Source organism: Oncorhynchus masou, chromosome 10 (genome assembly GCF_036934945.1).
Source record: "Oncorhynchus masou masou isolate Uvic2021 chromosome 10, UVic_Omas_1.1, whole genome shotgun sequence".
Lineage (NCBI taxonomy): Eukaryota > Metazoa > Chordata > Actinopteri > Salmoniformes > Salmonidae > Oncorhynchus > Oncorhynchus masou.
Genome location: NC_088221.1, coordinates 35,984,700 through 36,004,960, shown reverse-complemented (window position 1 = coordinate 36,004,960; position 20,261 = coordinate 35,984,700). Strand labels below are relative to the sequence as shown.

General features: G+C 43.3%; 1 protein-coding gene across 1 annotated transcript in view; it reads right to left on the bottom strand.

Moving 5' to 3' along the window:
* Positions 1 to 20,261, bottom strand: part of LOC135547572 (unconventional myosin-Ib-like) — a 146,889-nt gene that overhangs the window by 20,212 nt on the left and 106,416 nt on the right. The window contains 11 exon segments of the mRNA XM_064976687.1: positions 1,383 to 1,583; positions 1,791 to 2,017; positions 2,702 to 2,902; positions 3,209 to 3,271; positions 6,498 to 6,602; positions 8,117 to 8,182; positions 8,343 to 8,429; positions 11,826 to 11,944; positions 15,283 to 15,430; positions 16,586 to 16,689; positions 17,242 to 17,343. Coding sequence (XP_064832759.1) covers positions 1,383 to 1,583; positions 1,791 to 2,017; positions 2,702 to 2,902; positions 3,209 to 3,271; positions 6,498 to 6,602; positions 8,117 to 8,182; positions 8,343 to 8,429; positions 11,826 to 11,944; positions 15,283 to 15,430; positions 16,586 to 16,689; positions 17,242 to 17,343 — 1,423 coding nt within the window.

The following is a 20,261-nucleotide window of genomic DNA, read 5'->3' as shown; positions in this document are numbered from 1 at the left end:
CAGAGAGAACACAGGCGGCAAGAATGCCATTCTAAGACGATAACAGTCTACATCTGAAGAAACATGTGGGAGGAAAACATGTTGTAACCTCATGAACCACTTACACACCATATAAGGAGTACACAAACTAGACACCAAATATGCTGTTGTGTATAATCCACATCAGATAGGAATCGATGTAATACATTTTAGGGATAGGTATTTGAAATGATTTCACTATTCAAATGATATGGGCTCCCAAGTGGTTGGGGCACAAGCGTGGCACAGTGGTCTAAGGCACTGCATCTCAGTGCAAGAGGCGTCACTATAGTACCTGGTTCGAGTCTAGGCTGTATCACATCCGGCCGTGATTGGGAGTCCCATAGGGTGGCGCACAATTGGCACAGCGTCGTCCGGGTTTGGCCGGAGTAGGCCAAATTTATAATATAAATAAGAATGTTCTTAACTGACTCGTTAAATAAAGGTTAAATCAAATTTAAAAAAATATGACATAAGATATCCGGATAGTAACAAAAAAAAAATAGAAAATGCTTTGCTTTGACTCTCGACCAATCAGAATGATGCAAATGCATATGGCAGGGCCGGACATACTACCTTTCTCCAGTAGTTTGGCTAAAATCAAAAGCGAAAGAAAAGGCTGATTTACGCCATGATAGAGCTGATTCTGAAAAGGGTTTCTGGTGAGTGTTTTGCATTGATCTGTGCCATGTATGCACCTTTATAAAAACTACATTCAAAAGATTAAGTTATTTAAATTAATAATTTAAAATGTCACGGTATATCCTTGTAGGTAAAAATGACACAAGGATAATTTAGACAAAGCTTTTTCATTGTTAAAATAGGCCTCAATTTTTTTTCCCCCCGCAAAAAAATGTGCGCTCAGGTAACCAAATACTAAAGTCTGTTCGATTAACCGTGCCCATCCCTAATACCTTTACAGTCAATGCAACATGACTTAGAGTGATATTGGCACACAGCAGAGATATGGTGCATCTGCCTCAACATGCCCTGGACAAAGTAAATGAAATTGCTGAGCTGTTAGATGGACTGATAGTCACCCCAGTGCAACCAGATGTAGCCAACCCAAAACGGCTTGTGGACATCATTGTATCATGGTGGGATATGAATGGGCAATTCATCCATGAATGACTATACTGCTGTTGCTACATTGTTATCCAGTTAGAACACTGCTAAACATGGGAAAGGAAACTGTAAAAGCCCTTAGTGAAAACTGCTGATGTAAAAAGGCTTAATAAATACATTAGATTGATTTGATTGAGGAAGAGGTAGATATTTTTACTCGATGATCATCACATGGTAAATAAAATATTCCCAACAGGCAGATAATAACTACAGTATTTCTGTAAAGGCAGAGCTCATACCTCGCGGGTCCTCTCCAGTGAGGCCAGGTCTGCTTGCAGAGCATCTTGTACCGCTCCAGACAGGGCTCGTAGGGCTGGCGGAATGCATAGCCTGCCCTCCTCACACGCACATTCTCCATCAGACCCAGGTAACGCACCTGGTGACACACCAGTGAGTCGGTGAAGATGTGGGCTGCCTTCTTATCGTTGGGCTTGATGCACCTGAGGAGAACAGACAGACAGTCAGACACTATTACATGGAAATGCAATGGTAGTCACTGGACCTGATCAGAGTTAACACAGATCTCAGAATACTGCCCCAAGGATCTTAGATTTTTTTCTGATCACAACACTGTTCCTTTTGAATACGTGATCCTCAGAGTGAACGGTAATTTACCTGATGTAGGTGGGGTTCTAGGTTTACTGTACCTGATGTAGTTGGGGTTCTTGGTCTGCAGGTTCCTCATTAGTCCCCCTACAGAGGCCTTGAACTGGAAGCCTGCGGTGAGGGGTCTCTTCAGGTTGACCTTCGCAGGGTTTCCCTCAGGAAACAGCTGTCTCATCAGACTGTGGGTGGCCTTGTACATGGCCTGAGACAGGTCTCTGTACAGCAGGTCATTGTTCTTGTCTACAAAGCCCTCCACACGGTACAGCACCTAGACCACAAGACAATTATGAAAACACTAAGACAGTAATGAAAATACTCAGACATGAAGCACAGGGAAATATCTGTTATTGCCCCATAAAAAGAACGACAACCCAGAGAGAGGAGGAGTAGTAGTACTTTACTGTCAATCCTAAACTCATCCTGAGGAAATACTTGCCATGGATTGAATCCGATTAATACAAATGCAGCACTGTTTGTTGGGGGATGTTGACCAAATGGGGATTATAAGTCTATTTACCCAGAGTGTCTTTAAAGCAGGATATATTCTAGGCTATTCTGGTCCATCATGTGTCAAGGAAAACCTCTGCATTACTGATATTTTTTAATTTTTTACAATCACTGCATGTGATGCACTCCAGGTAATGCTCTTACCCCAATCTGCACGCTCCTCTCCACTCTGCTCGTGTGACTATAATCAGTATTGATCCTATCTTTTCTCCTCGCCAGTGATTACCAGTGTCATATCGAGGTTATACATGTCTATGATTCAGTTTAATTCAGGTCCCACCAGTGATGGGGTTTATTTATCCATTTAAATTCAGTCAAGTCAGGAAATAAACCTAAAATTGGACTTGGAAATTTCAGTTCACTTCCTGAATTGAAATGGAATTGACCCCAACCCTGGGTCCCACACAGTCTCCCAGTATATGTAAAGTGTGTTTCTCCTCCCTACTTTCCCAGCGTAGTGTTGGATGCGGAAGCAGCTGTGAGGCAAGCTGTGGTCTGTCAGGAACTTGGAGTTCTTGCTGAGGCGACTCTCAAAATGCTGGTGCTCAGCACAGATAGTGTTGAGCTTGTCTAGGAAGGTGTCATCAGTCACTGTGCCTGGCCTGAGACATTCCTCATCCAACATGGCCAGGATACCATTCTGGTTCTGCAACAGAGAAGGAGAGGAGAGAGTGGGATTATTATAACACATTCCTCTTAACATATTATTCTGAGAATACAATTTTCAAAATAAACTCTAAATGTACGATACAGTATAATAATTGTTCTAAACAGAGTCAACTGTGATTACAGCCCAAAGTTAACCCATGTTTGAGGTAATCATGTCTGGTCATTAGCGATAAACCATGTGTATATCATGGAAAATTGTTTCAAGGTAATTATTCATGATTATTGTGAAATTGCTTTGTTTTGCTTTACAAGAATCAGATGACATTGAGGGAGACCAACTTACATTCTCAATGAGGTCACAGATAATGGCGTTGTTGAAATACTCAATGTTGGTCCATTCAATGCCCTGTCACAAACAGAGACCAAGAGTTTACAAACAGGTTACTATTTTCTCTTTTTCTCCACTAACTTTCACTTATGTCTTGAGCTTTCTAACAAAGCATTGTCCTGTAGTGTAATCCTGACCTCAACCAAGACTTACTTATACAGACCTGAGTGGCTTAAGAGATAAACCCACTGACCTTCAAGACTCTCGGACAGGCAGCTAACCAATGGGCCATAGAGTACCACAGTACGAGTCATAATACCCATATAACCTAGCGGTCACACACGGAAATGGTTCCAATCGTTTATCCACCATTCATTTTTCCCCATAAGGGATTTTAGAAAACCTTCAAATAAGTGCTGTTCTGTGTAGGCTTATCCTGGCGTGATGTTCTGATAACTGTGTAAATCTCTCTAGGACAAGATTATTTTTATCAATATATTTGCTTGTATTTACCCCCCCAAAATTGAAATACTAATTAGCTGCTAACGCGGCTATCATAAAGAACTACAAATTTCATGATTCTGGACGAGACGAACGAATCAAGGCAAAGGCAAACTACAAGGCAAACTACATATTGTTAGCTAAAAGTAGTAATTCATTAATTTGCTAGATTTCTTTAAGTGGACAATTCTGTGAACTGTCTTGTGTAAGTTTTAAATTGACACAATACCTGTTAGCAAAGGTATCAGCTAGAGATGACATGCAGGAGCTTGCAGGGATGTGTAGTCTTGCATGTCTAATGTTAGAAAAAAAACAAATGGAACCATTTCCCTGTTTGACCGCTAGGTTTTAGGGGTATTATGACACCTCAACGGTGGGGCTCTATTTAGTCAACAACTTACAGAACAGAGAATCAAAATGCATCATACCGGCTGTATTTCTATAACGTGAAAGTTATATATACACTACCGTACAAAAAAAAATCAAAAACTTTTATTTCAAAAACAAGGACATTTCTAAGTGACCCTAAACTTTTGTACGTTAAAATAACAAATTGATCAGAAATACAGTGCAGACATTGTTAATGTTGTGAATGACTATTGTAGCTGGAATATCTACATAGGCATACAGAGGCCCATTATCTGCAACCAAATAGTACCCGCAAAAGACCAGTCTCAACGTTAACAGTGAAGAGGCAACTCCGCGATGCTGGCCTTCTAGGCAGAGTTGCAAAGAAAAGCCATATCTCTGTCCAGTGTCTGTGTTATTTTGCCCATCTTCATCTTTTATATTTATTGGCTAGTCTGAAATTTGACTTTTTCTTCGCAACTCTGCCTAGAAGGCCAGCATCCCGGAGTTGCCTCTTCACTGTTGACATTGAGACTGGTGTTTTGCGGGTACTATTTAATGAAGCTGCCAGTTGAGGACTTGTGAGGCATCCGTTTCTCAAACTACACACTCTATAATGTACTTGTCATCTTGCTCAGTTGTGCACCGGGGCCTCCCACTCCTTTACCTATTCTGATTGACGCTGTTCTGTGAAGGGAGTAGTACAAAGCGTTGTAGGAGATCTTTTCTCGTACATGGAATAGTCTTCATTTCTCAGAACAAGAATAGACTGACAAGTTTCAGAAGAAATTTCTTTGTTTCTGGCCAATTTGAGCCTGTAATCGAACCCCCAAATGCTGATGCTCCAGATACTCAACTAAAGATGTTTTATTGCTTCTTCAATCAGAACAGCAGTTTTCAGCTGGGTTATTAACATGATTGCAAAAGGGTTTTCTAATGATCAATTAGCCTTTTAAAATTATAAACTTGGATTAGCTAACACAACGTGGCGTTGGAACACAGGAGTGATGATTGCTGATAATGGGGCTCTGTACGCCTATGTAGATATTCCAGGAATATCAGGAAAACCAGGACATTTCTAAGTGACCCCAAACTTTTGAACGGTAGTGTGTATATATAGAAAACTTGATTGCTGACAAGCAAAACATTTTGGGACTATATCAACAATGGATTACTGAAACAAATACTAAAAGATAGTTTTGGGTGGAATTTTCTTTTAAGCAGTTCACCATATCTGATAGTATCTAAAACATTTGTCTGGCCTGACTGACCAAACACATTCAGTCAGATCTGCTGTTGCTGGTTTAACACAGCTGTAGCTTGGGGTTTAAACAGTAAGAGTCCTTAAAATATATTTTCTATTCAATGTATACACATTTATATACACTTCAATAATAGCACAAGACTCAAGAGCACATCATGTTTCTGAAAGAGCGTGCCTGTTTGGACAACATTAAAAATGGTGCCGAACCACAGGGCTTGGGTTGGGCTTTGGAGCGCTATGACATGTCAGGGCTAGTAACTGGTGGTTCTGGCCGACTTGGTCTGTGTGACAGACAGGGAGACCAGGTTTGGCGGCGGGGCTGGGTTAGCCATGTGGGGATGCGGATTCTGCATCCGGATTCTGCATCCCTCCCGTCTCCCACAGTGTAGTATTTTCCCATGCACTGATGTGGAGCGAGGCCAGGCAATGGAATATCATGGAGGGGAGGTCAAGGGAGCAGCACTCACATACTTAGAGCTCTGAAAGCAAACAGAGGCCTGAGCCCCAGGGAAAGAAGTATGTTTACCCCTGCTGGAGTGAAGGATCACTTCAGTCCCCAAACCCAGAGAGGAGAGGAGAGGCGAGGACAGGAGAGGACAGGACAGGACAGGAGAGGACAGGAGAGGATAGGACAGGAGAGGAATATGGAAAGAGAGGTGAAGAAAGCAGGAGAGAAGGTTGAGGGAGAGAGAGGACTAGAACGATAAATGAGGTGGACAATAGAACATGGAGGAAGTGCAATGGGGTACAGAGGCAGAGAGAAAAGAAAAGAGTGAAAGAGCAAGAGAAACATGAAGTGAACGGGAGCGACTGGACAAAACAGCGTGATATAGGCATGGTCAACATCACAGCCCAGACGTACTAGAACACTGGTTGACAGGCCTGGCTCAAACTACAAATGGACCTGTTAGCGTGTAGAGGTGTCAGGGGGGCAGAGGGTGCTATGGTTGTGGGTGAACGGTGTAAGGTGGATGGCTTTATGGGGCAACTCCCTCCTCTGTGGATGCCAGTAGATTGGGTCATGTTCATTAGACACCAAACTTAAGAAACTAGACTGAAAAAGTGAGGGACCACCTGTACTGCGTGGTGCAATAAGTAACACTCATTTTTATTCTGTTTCTACACGTTTTGATACAGTGTGCTCTACAGCCCTGTTGTCCCCAGTAAGGGAAACGGGGAACCGTTCCTTACCTCTCTTACGTACTCCTCCTGCTCTTCACGGAGCGTCAGTTCGATGAAGATCTGCTGAAGCTTCTCGTTGCAGTAGTTGATGATGAACTGTTCAAAGCTGTTGTCCTGTAGAGGAGAACACCCATAGATACCATTTCGACTCATGTTCGGTCATTAGGCCACATTTAGGCTGTCCAGATGCAAACAGCAGGGTACCATATGGCACCACATTCAGTACTCTCTCATCTGCCTGCCACTGTGAAATGACCCCATCTGTTTCTGTGTTGTCATGCAGCCGTTCAATAAGCTTTCGGGACACTTCCGGGGTCCTTCTTCCCCTTTGTCCCACTTGTTGGATCACACTAAGATAATGCCAAACAGACCCGGGCTGGCTCCATAATTGTTCGAGCTACATTCCTTCACTGCAATGTCACGCCAACAAAGAAAATGTCTCTTTCCAAACAAACGGAGATAATCTATTTTCTCTCTGAACTACTGTGGTAACTGATCTACTATAAAACTGAGGCAATGCTAGCTACCAATCTAGGCAACCAACCAAGCAGAACGGGTCTAGAACTTTCTATTCCTTGGTGACATTCCTCATTGCTTTACAACTACTCTTGAACAAACAAAGGACAGTGTCTTTGGACAATAAGACAAATAGCTGCCTGATCATAAAATCCTACATGTGTTTCTTATCATGAATACATGTAAACTAACCTCGGTAAAGCTTCAGTGTTAATCATAAACTTGTTTCAAAGGTGTTGAACAGTGAGTATATGAAAGACAGTTTGTTAAGCATTTCAAAACCCAAATTATGAAAATTAACCCCTTTTCCTATTAATTAAGATGACCAGTTAGTTTTTCATTGCAATCAACCCTACTTGGCAAACAGCATCAGCGTTGGTTGGGTTAGGAAACAATATCACTCCAATTGCTTAGGTTACAGCGGGTTAGAACAGCATCAATATGGGGCGAAGGGTGTGCTGGACACCTTTGGTCAGGAAAAGCAGGCCACACATGGCAACAGAAGGAGAGTGTTCATACATAACCTGGTCTCAGATCTGTTTTTGCAGCCTTGCCAAACACTTGGCATGACGAGGACTATAGGAGTTGACAAGACAGCACAAACTGATCTGGGACCAGGCTACTTCATACACTCTTCAGAAAGAGTGTAGCTCTGAATGTCTATTGAATGTCCTCTCCTTCACTTAAGATGCACCAGAACTCCTTCATATCCCACCACAAAAAACACAATGGAAGTCCTGTAATAGATGAGGATCTGAATTAAGACTAGAAGATAGATCGCAGCATGCACACTGCACACTCTCGGCAGGTGTACTTACTCCATCCTGTCGGCCCAGACACAACAACATTCAGTAGAGAGGAATGGAACGACTTCACAATGAGTGGGGAACAGTCAGGCACATTATGTACATGAACTTGAGATCAACTTAAAAAGACACACTGGACTATGGAAGTTTAGTTGCTAGTTGTTTATGTCAAATGTATAATCTCATGAAACCACACACGTTCTTTAGGCAAACAATATGCTTCTGCTCATGGGTGAGTGGTCGTGTGAGGTATTTCCGTCCATTTAGGCCAGGGACCCATTTGCCAAACTGAGCCATTACTCTTACCTCAAATATTTCAAAACCATAGATGTCCAGGACTCCCATCACCTTGTGGCGTGTTTTGGCCTGAGCCTGAGAGGAGAAATAGAAAGTATAAAAAATGCATATAAAATGATAGTCCTGTCTTACTGACACTCATTAAATCTACTTTGGTAGGGCTTATATCTTCACAGTCAATGGCTTATAGAATAATAGTTGACAAATCTGGCTCGTTTAATGAGACCAGACCTACCTTGATGCTTTCATTGATCCTGGTGACCAGCCAGCTGAACAGACGGCTGTAGAGGTTTTTGGCCAGGGCATCACGGGCATAGTAAGCCTAGCAAATCACAAATGAGGGCTTAGTATACAGTGCCTTCAGGAAGCATTCAGCCCCCTTGATTTTTTCCACATATTGACCCTTGGGTCACACACACATCATAGCCAAGAGTGGGCGACAGCTCATTGCTCACTCTGACACACAGAGTTCTGCCTTCAAGTTATGATTTCATCCTTCTCAAGGCATCGGGGAAAATTTGAACTTAAACTGTTAAAGGCGGGTTATGGTAGATTAACATGAAATTATCTGGAAACAGCTCTGGTGGACATTCCTGCAGTTATCGTGCCAATTACACGCTCCCTCAAAAGTTGACATCTATGGCATTGTGTTGTGACAAAACTTCACATTTTGTTCAGTAGATTTCAGTGCTCTCATGCACAGAGAAATATAGCTGTAGTAAATATCTCTGGTAAATGCTTGTAGTAGTGTGGCATTCAACTGGGACAGGGATAGATCAGTTGTTATGGATGTGAAGTTACAGTCGAGCTGTAATTACAGCTGTAGAATGTTTCTCATTCCAACCATCCACAAGGGAACAGAATTATACATTGAGCTGTCTGAGGAGGTGTGTCCTAGCGTGGGCCGAATAGCATCCCTATAGTTATGGAGGCTCATCTGCTGGCATATAGCCACACTGGAGTAGAGAAAAGCTGTCATTCCTTAAGAAAACACACACACGCAAACCGGAAGAGGTGAACTTGCAGTGACAGAGCGCTGTGACATGGACAGGACCAGGCATAACCTCCCTAACAAACAAACACTTCTAGGAGGTGATGCTTGGACTGGTGATGTGCTATGGATGAGCTGGTGATCCTTTAGTTCGATAGTTCCTCCAAGGGCACAAACCAATGTGCTCTGATTTATTGTCTCAGCCTGGCCTTTATATACCCTTCTGTTTACGCCATCTGGCCGGATGTTTGTGAAGATAAGAGAAAGCACACAGTACCACCAGGGGAGGGTGTCCCAGTTTCAAGGAGTCAGATCTGTAGCCTGGTCCCAGATCTGTTTGTGCTGTCTTGTCAACTCCTATGGTCATTTTCACAGCAACTTAGGAGATGGAAACACAGCACAAACAGATCTGGGACCAGTCTACCAGAAAACTGCCAGGGATGTTTAAAAATCACACTTCAGGAGGAGCGAAGCTCATCCCTTCATACTACCCTTCTTAAGCTGCTTTTGTGGAGAACAGGGAGAGAACTAGAGAGAGGACGAGAGAGAGGACGAGAGAGAGGACGAGAGAGAGGACGAGAGAGAGGACTAGAGAGAGGACGAGGACTAGAGAGAGGACTAGAGAGAGGACTAGAGAGAGGACTAGAGAGAGGGAGGACTAGAGAGGACGAGGGACTAGAGGAGGACTAGAGAGAGGACTAGAGAGAGGACTAGAGGACGAGGAGAGGACTAGAGAGAGGACGAGAGGACTAGAGAGAGGACGAGAGAGAGGACGAGAGAGAGGACTAGAGAGAGGACTAGAGAGAGGACTAGAGAGAGGACTAGAGAGAGGACTAGAGAGAGGACTAGAGAGAGGACGAGGGAGAGGACTAGAGAGAGGACGAGGGAGAGGACTAGAGAGAGAGGGACGAGGGGACGAGAGGACTAGAGAGAGGAGGACTAGAGAGAGGACGAGGGAGAGGACTAGAGAGAGGACGAGGAGAGGACTAGAGAGAGGAGGACGAGGGAGAGGACTAGAGAGAGGACGGGGGAGAGGACTAGAGAGAGGACGAGAGAGGGGAGACTAGAGAGAGGACGAGGAGAGGACTAGAGGGAGAGGGACTAGAGGGAGAGGGGACTAGAGAGAGGACGAGGGAGAGGACTAGAGAGAGGACGAGGGAGAGGACTAGAGAGAGGACGAGGGAGAGGACTAGAGAGAGGACGAGGAGAGGACTAGAGAGAGGACGAGGGAGAGGACTAGAGAGAGGACGAGGGAGAGGACTAGAGAGAGGACGAGGGAGAGGACTAGAGAGAGGACGAGGGAGAGAACTAGAGAGAGGACGAGGGAGAGGACTAGAGAGAGGACTAGCCCCTGACATTCTTCTTCTCATCACCAACTGAATGTTGCCTGAACTCAAACCTCCAGCATAAGGAGAGGAAACTAGCTTATATTCCTATATGTTTATCCTAAACATGAATGTGCCTGACTGCCTGAACTCACTAACCTCCAAAACCTGGCCTATTTCTGCAATTTCCAGGGGAGAATTCACCAAATCCTCATCCATAATGGACATGTTTCCATATACAGTGGATGGGGATAGGAAGTAAGCTAGCCAGAGAATTAAGTCAAAGGGAAATAATCCTCTCATCCACCCACAACTGTAGTGTGAAACATCCCCTGGGACTTAGTCTGTCAGTGCATGAAAGTAAATGTGTTGCTATACACTGATGACAGGTGGTCTTGTTTGGCTCAGTTGGTGAGGGCATGGCGTTAGCAAAGTCAAGGTTGTGGGTTCAAGTCCCACAGGGAACAAATATACACACTAAAATCAATGCAGTGTCATATGGGGTAGAGTCTAGTATTAGAACCAACACTGGGTGTGGATACAATGGGAACATGTGGGATTACATTGTATGAATGTAAACGTTAAGTTGTTTATTGATTTTGTCTACATATGTTTTTTTGTAAGTTGGCAAAAAAAGATTGCAAAAATATATATATTACTAAAATAAATACATAAAATCAATGCACTCCCACGCACTGTACTGTGTGGTGATAAAAGTGGCATACATTAATGAAGCGATAACGCCTGAGAAGCCAGTGTTCGGAGGATAAATTAGCACAGGTGTTGTTAGGGCCGACATCGAAAATGCCTAGCTCATCTGATGAGAGAGCACAACACAATAACTTCAAACTGATGTTGGAAAGACTGCAAACTAGCTGCACTTTGTTTTGTTTTACCTTTATTCAATTGATATTTCTTTGTATATAAATCCTTAAACATTAGGCCAGCTGTTTCATGATTTCGACTGGCTGAGAAACACTGCCTGCCTGTCTGTCTCCTCCTGACCCCTACACGTTCATTACTATGAAACTATGTTGCTAATTTCGGAGAGACAGACGGCAAGGTTTATACAAATCTCAGCTGTTGAAAACTACATTTTAGCCTAAAAGGAATGTGAGATAATGTCTAGATGCTTTTTATAGTGGAGATCAAGTTTATAACTTCCCTGCCTGGGCTGATGAGACAGTGGATTGCATAGTCAGATGGAACGGAGTAATTAAGCATTTTAATGTCATAGCTTTAGCCAGTGGTAACTTGTAGAATAGACACCGGCTGGAAAGCGCTTTTAACCAATGAGATTTCAGGATTAGACCCACCCGTTGTACAATACATTATATACACACTCATGTTTAAATAGATAGAACTAAAGTAGTGTGATGCTCTACAGTGCTGATCTTCTCACCTGGGCCACGTTGAGTGTGGTAGACACCTTCTCCATCTTGGCTTCCACGGTGCGGTAGCTGAAAGCCCTCTCCAGCACAGACTGCTCAATCCCCAACAGCTCACACATCTCCTTCAGGTCTGGAAAATAGAGCAGAGGAAACTCACTGACAGAACAACTGACACAAACGCTCAATCATAGAGCTTTGTATACAGGCCGTAGGCAAAGAAGAGCTGTATAGCAAACAAAATAGGCAATAACTAGATGAAACGCTTCAATAAAGGAAATCTATCCCCTGTGAATAAGGAATCCATATCAATGTTAAGCTTTACCAACAATGCCACTTGATGCCAGTATCACAGTTCAAGTGGGTAGTTATTAGGGCATTAGCTAAACCCTTTCCTTAGAGATAAGGTGATCTACTCTGAGATCTCAGATGATCTCCTTTAGGATCAGTGTTGTCTCCTGGCCAGGATACCCCAAAGCAGCCGGACGGAGTAATGTTTAAGAGGAGTTAGTGCATTAGCCTTAATGTATTTAGGTATTTACAGGTCAATTGTCTCACTCAATTGTCTTATGTAAGAGTAGTGTTGTTGACAAATGTCTTTGTGTATAGTGACAGCTGTCAAATGGTCACAAGGGGAAATTCCATTAATAACCTAATGTAGAAAGTAGAAGTGTGGTCTTCATGATTCACACCACAGGCCATGTGGACTTCTTCCACTTAAGTGTATCCTGTAGATTAGAAAGGAGTTATGTTTGCAAAGAAAGAATGCAAAGTTGTGCCACGGCTGGGTTGTTCAGACATGCAAAGTGTTAAATTTGCTTAATAGGGGAGAGCTGTTAGCAGATACATAAGTAGGCGTACTGTACTGTACTTACTGTACTTACCATCAGAAAACATTGCATACTATAGAAAACTAGTTAAGGAGTGAATGTTATTCATAAGGGTTACAAGGAGAAAATCGGACCTCACCTAATTTAAAATGGATGGCCCACTATATTCCACCTACACCCTCCATGAATGCTTAAAGAATAAAAACAAGTGACCATCCCCTATATCCAAGACAATAAATAATGTCTACCATTTACCCTTCTCAGATAGACCAGAGCGCGAGACCATTTTTTTTCTGGGACCTGCAAATACGATGATAGATGAATGCAATACTTTTACTATAAAGGAGATCCCACAACCTTCTGGCCTGCAGCTCTGTGCACTATAAAAATTCCTGTGTTGCTATGTAATGCTTACAGGACGAAGAATGGTTTCTGAAACTGCATGTCTCACGCTCTGGTCTGTCTGAGAAGAAGATTAACGTACTTGGGTGTGAAAAGTGCAAATCAATCCAGAACAGCAGCAAAGGACCTTGTAAAGATGCTGGAGGAAACAGGTACAAAAGTATCTATATCTACAGTAAAACGAGTCCTATATCAACATAAGCTGAAAGGCCACTCAGCAAGGAAGAAGCCACTGCTCCAAAACCGCCATAAAAAAGCCAGACTATGGTTTGCAACTGCACATGGGGACAAAGATCATACTTTTTGGAGAAATGTCCTCTGGTCTGATGAAACAAAAATAGAACTGTTTGGCCATAATGACCATAGTTATGTTTGGAGGAAAAAGGGGGATTGCAAGCCGAAGAACACCATCCCAACCGTGAAGCATCATGTTGTGGCAGCATCATGTTGTGGGGGTGCTTTGCTGCAGGAGGGAAACTGAGTTTAAATGTAGTTTGCTAAGGTGTATGTAAACTTCCGACTTCAACTGTACATCATGAGCAAGGAACATTGTTTTTAATAAAGTCAATCATAGTATTAGCAAGGTATCAAAGTTGACCTCCGGTCTTCCTTCTCATCTTCGCACTCTCCTTTTTAAACTGAAAACATGTTTAAAAAAATACAGACAAACCCTTTGACTTCCCTCCTGAACTGCCACTGTAGGCCTCCACAGCACAGCCATTGGTTAGGCAGCACAAAACATAATGATCAGCAAGAACAGAGCAGGCCTGGGATCAGGGTTGGAATATCAATTGCCGTGTGTAATGCAGCCTAGTTGTATTTACACCATCCCAGCCTCTTAGAAATAAAACTTTGCGCTGTGCTTCTCCGAGCATGCAGTTCGTAGCCTATAGTTTATGGATCATTTGATTGAGACTTGATATTGGGTGCCCAGCAGAGTCAGATGAGGGGAGGTGTCAGGCACACAGCCATATATAGCCTAATTAGCAACTAATTCTAAAAGACTGAGAAATGTTTACATTTCATTGATTACCAATTACATGTCCCTCCCCTGGACTAGATTTAAAAAAAATACTAAACCCTCCCCTTGACTGAAATTGAAAAAGCATGACCCTCCCCCATTAACCATTCTTAAAATTTCGATCCATCCCTTAAGCCGGGTGGACACTACATGACTTTCAAATCCTAACATCGCTGAGCCTCTCACATTAAACAACCATCTTCCCTGTAGGTTGTTTTGTCTTGACAATGCAATGGTGCGCACACTAAATGATCTGGCACAGACAGGGGTCACACTACAAGATTCACTTGGTTGTGAGGATTGTTGGATACCACGGTGTCTGGCTCAAAGCAGCCTCAAACATTTTCAGTCCGACATTCACGCTCGACAGTGTTGAAATGTCTAGCCAACATTTTGAATTTAATAATATTGCTTGTGTACTTCAGAGCTGTAACGATTTGACATTTTGGCTTTGGTTAAAGTCAAGTACAAATGCATACTTGTAGTAGTCATCGTTCCTGCTCGAGAGTCTACACGTTTTGGGTGACGCAAAACATCAATCATTTCACTGGCTTCTTCTCTGGCGAGCTCTCATGGGCTATTGCTGATCACTTGTCATTGTACATCTCACACTACAAGCATTGCAGATTTTTTGCTGATAAAATCAAACCTGGTTGAAAATATCGGGACGTCTGGGGCTGCTCAAAGACGAGATTGGTAGCCCTCAGATTGCGTCTAACCCCGGCCGCGCTCCCAGAGTTGGCAAGGGGATTTTAGTTTTGATCTCAAAAACTTGTCTGGGACAGCTAAAATCGGGGGCAAAAATTATGCAGTGTATACCTGGCTTTAGTAAACCATGAAATGAAACATTAACCGGTAGAGGGCAGTGCAACAACACATAGGCTACTGCTGATGGAACTTACTGGTATGGTTTGTTGTGGAGAGGATTACCATTGGTCAGTGGTTATAATCTAACTGATACGTTACAGTATGCTTATTTTATAGCGTTTATTTTATACATCCTTCAATTGACCAGACAATGCAAAAACAAAACAATATTTTCTACAATCACAATACATTATATTTACATTTTCAAGATGTAAGGGAAATCCACATTCTTTGCTATCCAAAGGGGCACAAACGTTTTTTTTAAAGTGAGATGTGTATGCATGTGTACTGTAACTGGACATTGTGTCCCACCGTAAAGCTGCTGGTTGTCCAGTCAGACCATTGTCTCACCATTCTTGTCCTTGACCCTGCTTTCGTCGAAGCCGTTGACCCTGGACTCTGGTTTGAACTCAATGTTCCCCAGTTTGAGGACGGCTGCTACCAGCTCTAGGACCAACTGCACCTCATCCTCCATAAAGCCCACAATCTGCATTGCATTCTGGGAGATAACATGGAGAGAAACAGCCTATCAGACACTTAGCCAAGGCGAGGTGCAGAAGAACTAATCTTGATCAGTTAATGAGTAGTTATTTGGGATGCAAGGTGATTTGAAGATCAGTGATTCTCCTCAGTCTGACGTCAATGTACATGTAGTCAATATCAAACACACACTAATAACAAGGACAACAGGAAGAAGAGTGAGTATCTGGACTGGAGAGGGAAGAGCGAGACAACTAGTGACAGAGGGCAAAGTGATGTGGACTGTGGTGGGGGAAATATTTTAAATTATTAAATGTGTGTTACTGTGATTTGACACCGTTGTGAACAAGGGTGAGAGAAGACTGTAGCAGGCTGCCTTTGGCTCCTTCAACAGCATCATATCCAGTGGAGAGGCCTATTGTGGTATAGCACTGAACTCAATCGTGTTGAGTTGGACTGCAGCTGAGACGTGGCCTGCTCCCTTACTGAGAAAAGTACTAAGACAGAATACACGGAACCCATATCCCAAATGGCACCCTTTACCCTACAATACTTTTGTCCAGGGCCCATAGGGTGCATTGTATAGGCAATAGGGCCGTATTTGAGACGCAACCACTTCCACAGAGTCCAAGGGCAGCAAGACAGTGGTTTGGGATAAAAGGAAGGCAGGCACCTCATAACATAACATCCTCTGTGTGTTGTCAACAGTAAGTGAGTCAAGAGGAAGAGAGGCTGAGAAGCTGCACATTGTGACCATGCGCTGCAGCGACAGCCCCACATGTCAGTGTGGGAGGATGCAGCTGCTGTTTCTCCCTCAGGTTTCCCACAGCAGCACAGAAACGGGTAGCCAGACTGCCACTGTGTATTCTAAAGCATTTAGCTATTGTTTACTGTTGGGAAGGCCTGCACCGCAGGTGAAATTCCTCTTTGAGTAATAAAAAGTGGATGTAGATAGAAGTTACATAACAGGGGAGAGGCTGTAGAGGCAGCTAGCCCATAATCAACCCTTGGCTGGTAAGGAGCAGGTTGGCATGGACAAGAGTTAACTTAATCCAATCAACCTGCCCTGGAGATAAAGAGGTCAGACCAGCCCTTACCCTACCCCTCAGCCAAACCAACAATTACAATGACAGACAGGAATTAGTGTGAGTGAGTGAGTGTGATAGTGTCCCACCCTGACGGTCCTAAAGCTTGCTGCGTCGTCTAGTCCATTGACGGTGGCTGAATCCAGACTCAGGTAGTTGTACTTACTGAAGTCTCTGTCCAACTTCAGCTTTGCTGTGGGCCAGAAAGACAAACACACATGGCTTTAGCATGGCCTATTCAGTCAATGCTGGTGTGCAGGTGCTATACACGCACGCAAACATTTCAGAGTAGCAGTTTCAATGGGCACCTTTAAAGGCCTGTATCAGGTATCAAAGAAAGCCATTCCACTGCGTGGTATATTGGATTACAGGCTACATTAACTGCTGCTAAATCAAGTCATTTGATATTTGTCCACCATGATATTGTTCTCCCTCAACAATACTGCCAAACAGTGGCTGAGCTCCAGCTGAGAACAAATAAGCCATACTGGTTTCACAGTCTTTGTTCTCTGTACTTAATCACAGGTTCATGTTTAAGTAATGGTCACGTAACCAAGACATGCTTCCGTTAGATAACTCATGACATTATATTTAGCGCCGTTTCTAAGTGTTTAAGAATGTCATATCTTAAACATTCATGTTGTGACACGTGTAATGAAGCTTCATAACATGTTAATGACATTGTCATGCAGGTGTTATAAGCACTGGTGTCAAATGAAGTGTTACCGATAACTGTGTGTATAACTTACTCAGGGTGTCCCTGAAGCTCCAGAAAGAAGCTGGTAGAAGATGTGGAAGTTTCTCTCTCCTCTTGGCTGCTTGCAAACCCTGGACTTCTCCAACAAATCTACGGGACAACAGAAGTACAGGGGATTAAAAAACATGACTGTTATAAAGAGAAATAACACCTTATTTGATGAGCTTTCTACACAGGCAGGACACATAAAAGATTCCATGCAATGAGCTAAGAACATGACTGATATTTTATGTCTACACACGGTCAGTGTCAGACCACATCTGTAGTGCAGCGATGGATGCATCTCCCTGTTATAGCCAAATATTAGTGTTTCCAAGGTGACCGAGCCATGGTCATGTTGCCGTCTCATTGTTCATTGTATAGAAGTGGAGCCTCCTAGCCAGCCGGCACAAGAAGACTCAGAGGAGGAAAACCTATGAAGAGATCAAGTCAGCTGCTCCTCCATGGCTAATGACCAACTACAACAACACCTATATTAAAAGGATATATGGGATGTATACTTATGATACTAAGGAGTTCAACTAAGGAATGGCATCCTCGATTAATTACACATGAACACAAATGACACACACTTTGGTATTTAATCAGTTAATGTTGTGGTCAGAGTTAGAGCCCTAGGTCTTTCAAGTTGATCAGAAAACTAAGAATTTGGTTTTGAGTTTGGTAATGGACAGGCATAGAAAAGCAATGTTTGCTTGACAAGCCAAGTTATGTTGAAGATAGGGCTATATTCCGCCCTGGGACCTGAGTAGGATGCCTGTTGGCATTCAGCTACGAGCCCCAAGTCCTGACTCATCTTCTCAGCAGGGGCATTAACTGCTTGAAGAGAGTCAGGAACCACTTCATAATGAATTTACACCCTCTCTGACACAGGAGGTCAATAGAACGTACGTGTGTGTATATATGAGTGAACCCCAGGCGTCAACAGCTATAAGGTAGGTGGTCAAGAATCGGTGCCAGCTATTGCTAGCCACGCTTCAACGCCCCATGGTAGTCACTAAGTGTGTGTTCATCATTGAGTGTGTGTGTGTTAAATACTAAGTGGTTCTCTCTGGGTTGTCTGTCAGCTCATCAATAACGTAGCATCTTTTACAGAGCGACAGACAAGCCGAGATGAGAGATGCGTTGCCTCTGAACTGTAATCAAAAAGGGGACAGAACATGAATCCTTTCTTCCTCTCTGCCAAACCTACGAGATTCACATGTAGCTGCCTGCAAGCATCCTATTGACCAGATCAAACTCACAACAGTGAGTTCCAACAACAGAAAATAAGACACAGGAACAAGAAATGTGGCTCAAGAATGTTCTGAACATTCAGGGTCTCCCCCACAGGGGGCCCTTCTCTCTGTTGTGACCTTTCCTCTTTTGTACAGTGGAAGAGTTCAGCCCTGTTATTGATTTCCACTACTAAGGCCGCTTCACTATGTTTTCCATGCCTGCTGTGAAGCATTTGTTAAATTTAGAATGGTATTATGAACAAATGAACAAACATACATTTAAGGAGAAATGTCAGACATGCTATATTCTGTAAGAATAGAAGTCCTGTCTTGCTGTTTTGACTAGGGTATAACAAGCACCAAACGACTGGCCTTTTGGGCATTGGAAACCCTCTTCCTGGCATGTTACCACTATTGAAGTCTACTTTGTTATCGCACCAAACTAATTCCCCAATGACAAAGTTAAAAACATTAAAAACGTTTGACACATTATCCCATACAAAACTAGCATGCATGGTTGTAGTGTCCTAAACCCTCCTCCACTGTGGCCTAACCCTAGCTGCTCAACTGTACTGTGACCATGTCCTAGAGCAGGGAACCTCAAACCACTCCTGTGGACCCATAATCGTTCCATGCATTTGATCTTGTCATCAGCTAACATTTGATTTAAATTGTCAACTATTTATCAGGCCCTTGACTAAGTGAATCATGCAAGTTAGTTCAGGGCTACAACAAAATTGTGAAATGTCTTTGAATCCCAAGGAGAGGTTTGAGAACAACTTCCCTAGATGTGTTCCTGCTCTATATCTGCTGTTAAAGAAGACTTTCAGGTCATGGAGCCAAGCAGGAGATTTTGCGAGGGCCATAACTAGCTGTCAGCTGACTGTGCTGCAGCATCAACAAAGACCCAGAGGAACTTCTGAGGGAAGCCCTCAGGCAGTCAAGGCCTTTCCCCTTCCATCCTGTCCTTCTCATCACTCCATCCTAATAAACATTTCCTTGTACTGGACCGTCTTCATTAGCTACTCCATAATCAAATTTCAAATCACATTTATTTATAAAGCCCTTCTTACATCAGCTGATGTCACAAAGTGCTGTACAGAAATCCAGCCTAAAACCCCAAACAGCATGCAATGCAGGTGTAGAAGCATGGCGGCAAGGAAAAACTCCCTAGAAAGGCCAGAACCTGGGAAGAAACCTAGAGAGGAACCAGGCTATGTGGGGTGGCCAGTCTTCTTCTGGCTGTGCTGGGTTGAGATTATAACAGAACATGGCCAAAATGTTCAAATGTTCATAGATGACCAGCAGGGTCAAATAATAATAATCACAGTGGTTGTAGAGGGTGCAACAGGTCAGCACCTCAGGAGTAAATGTCAGTTGGCTTTTCATAGCCGATCATTCAGAGTATCTCTACCGCTCCTGCTGTCTCTAGAGAGTTGAAAACAGCAGGTCTGGGACAAGGTAGCATGTCCGGTGAACAGGTCAGGGTTCCATAGCCGCAGGCAGAACAGTTGAAACTGGAGCAGCAGCACGACCAGGTGAACTGGGGACAGCAAGGAGTCATCAGGCCAGGTAGTCCATAAGACAGAGAGGGCCGTAGAGTATGTGACAGATCAACCACTCTTTTCTGTTTCCTGTGACCTCATGGCTAAATCTCTTCACGCCAGACAAAACATGAACATGAGCCAGGACAAAACAATAACAGAAGTTGAAGGGACAAGATAGCGCGACAAGACGAGGCACTGCAGTCAGAAATGAGTCTTCCATGATTTAATGTGTATGTATGTCAAC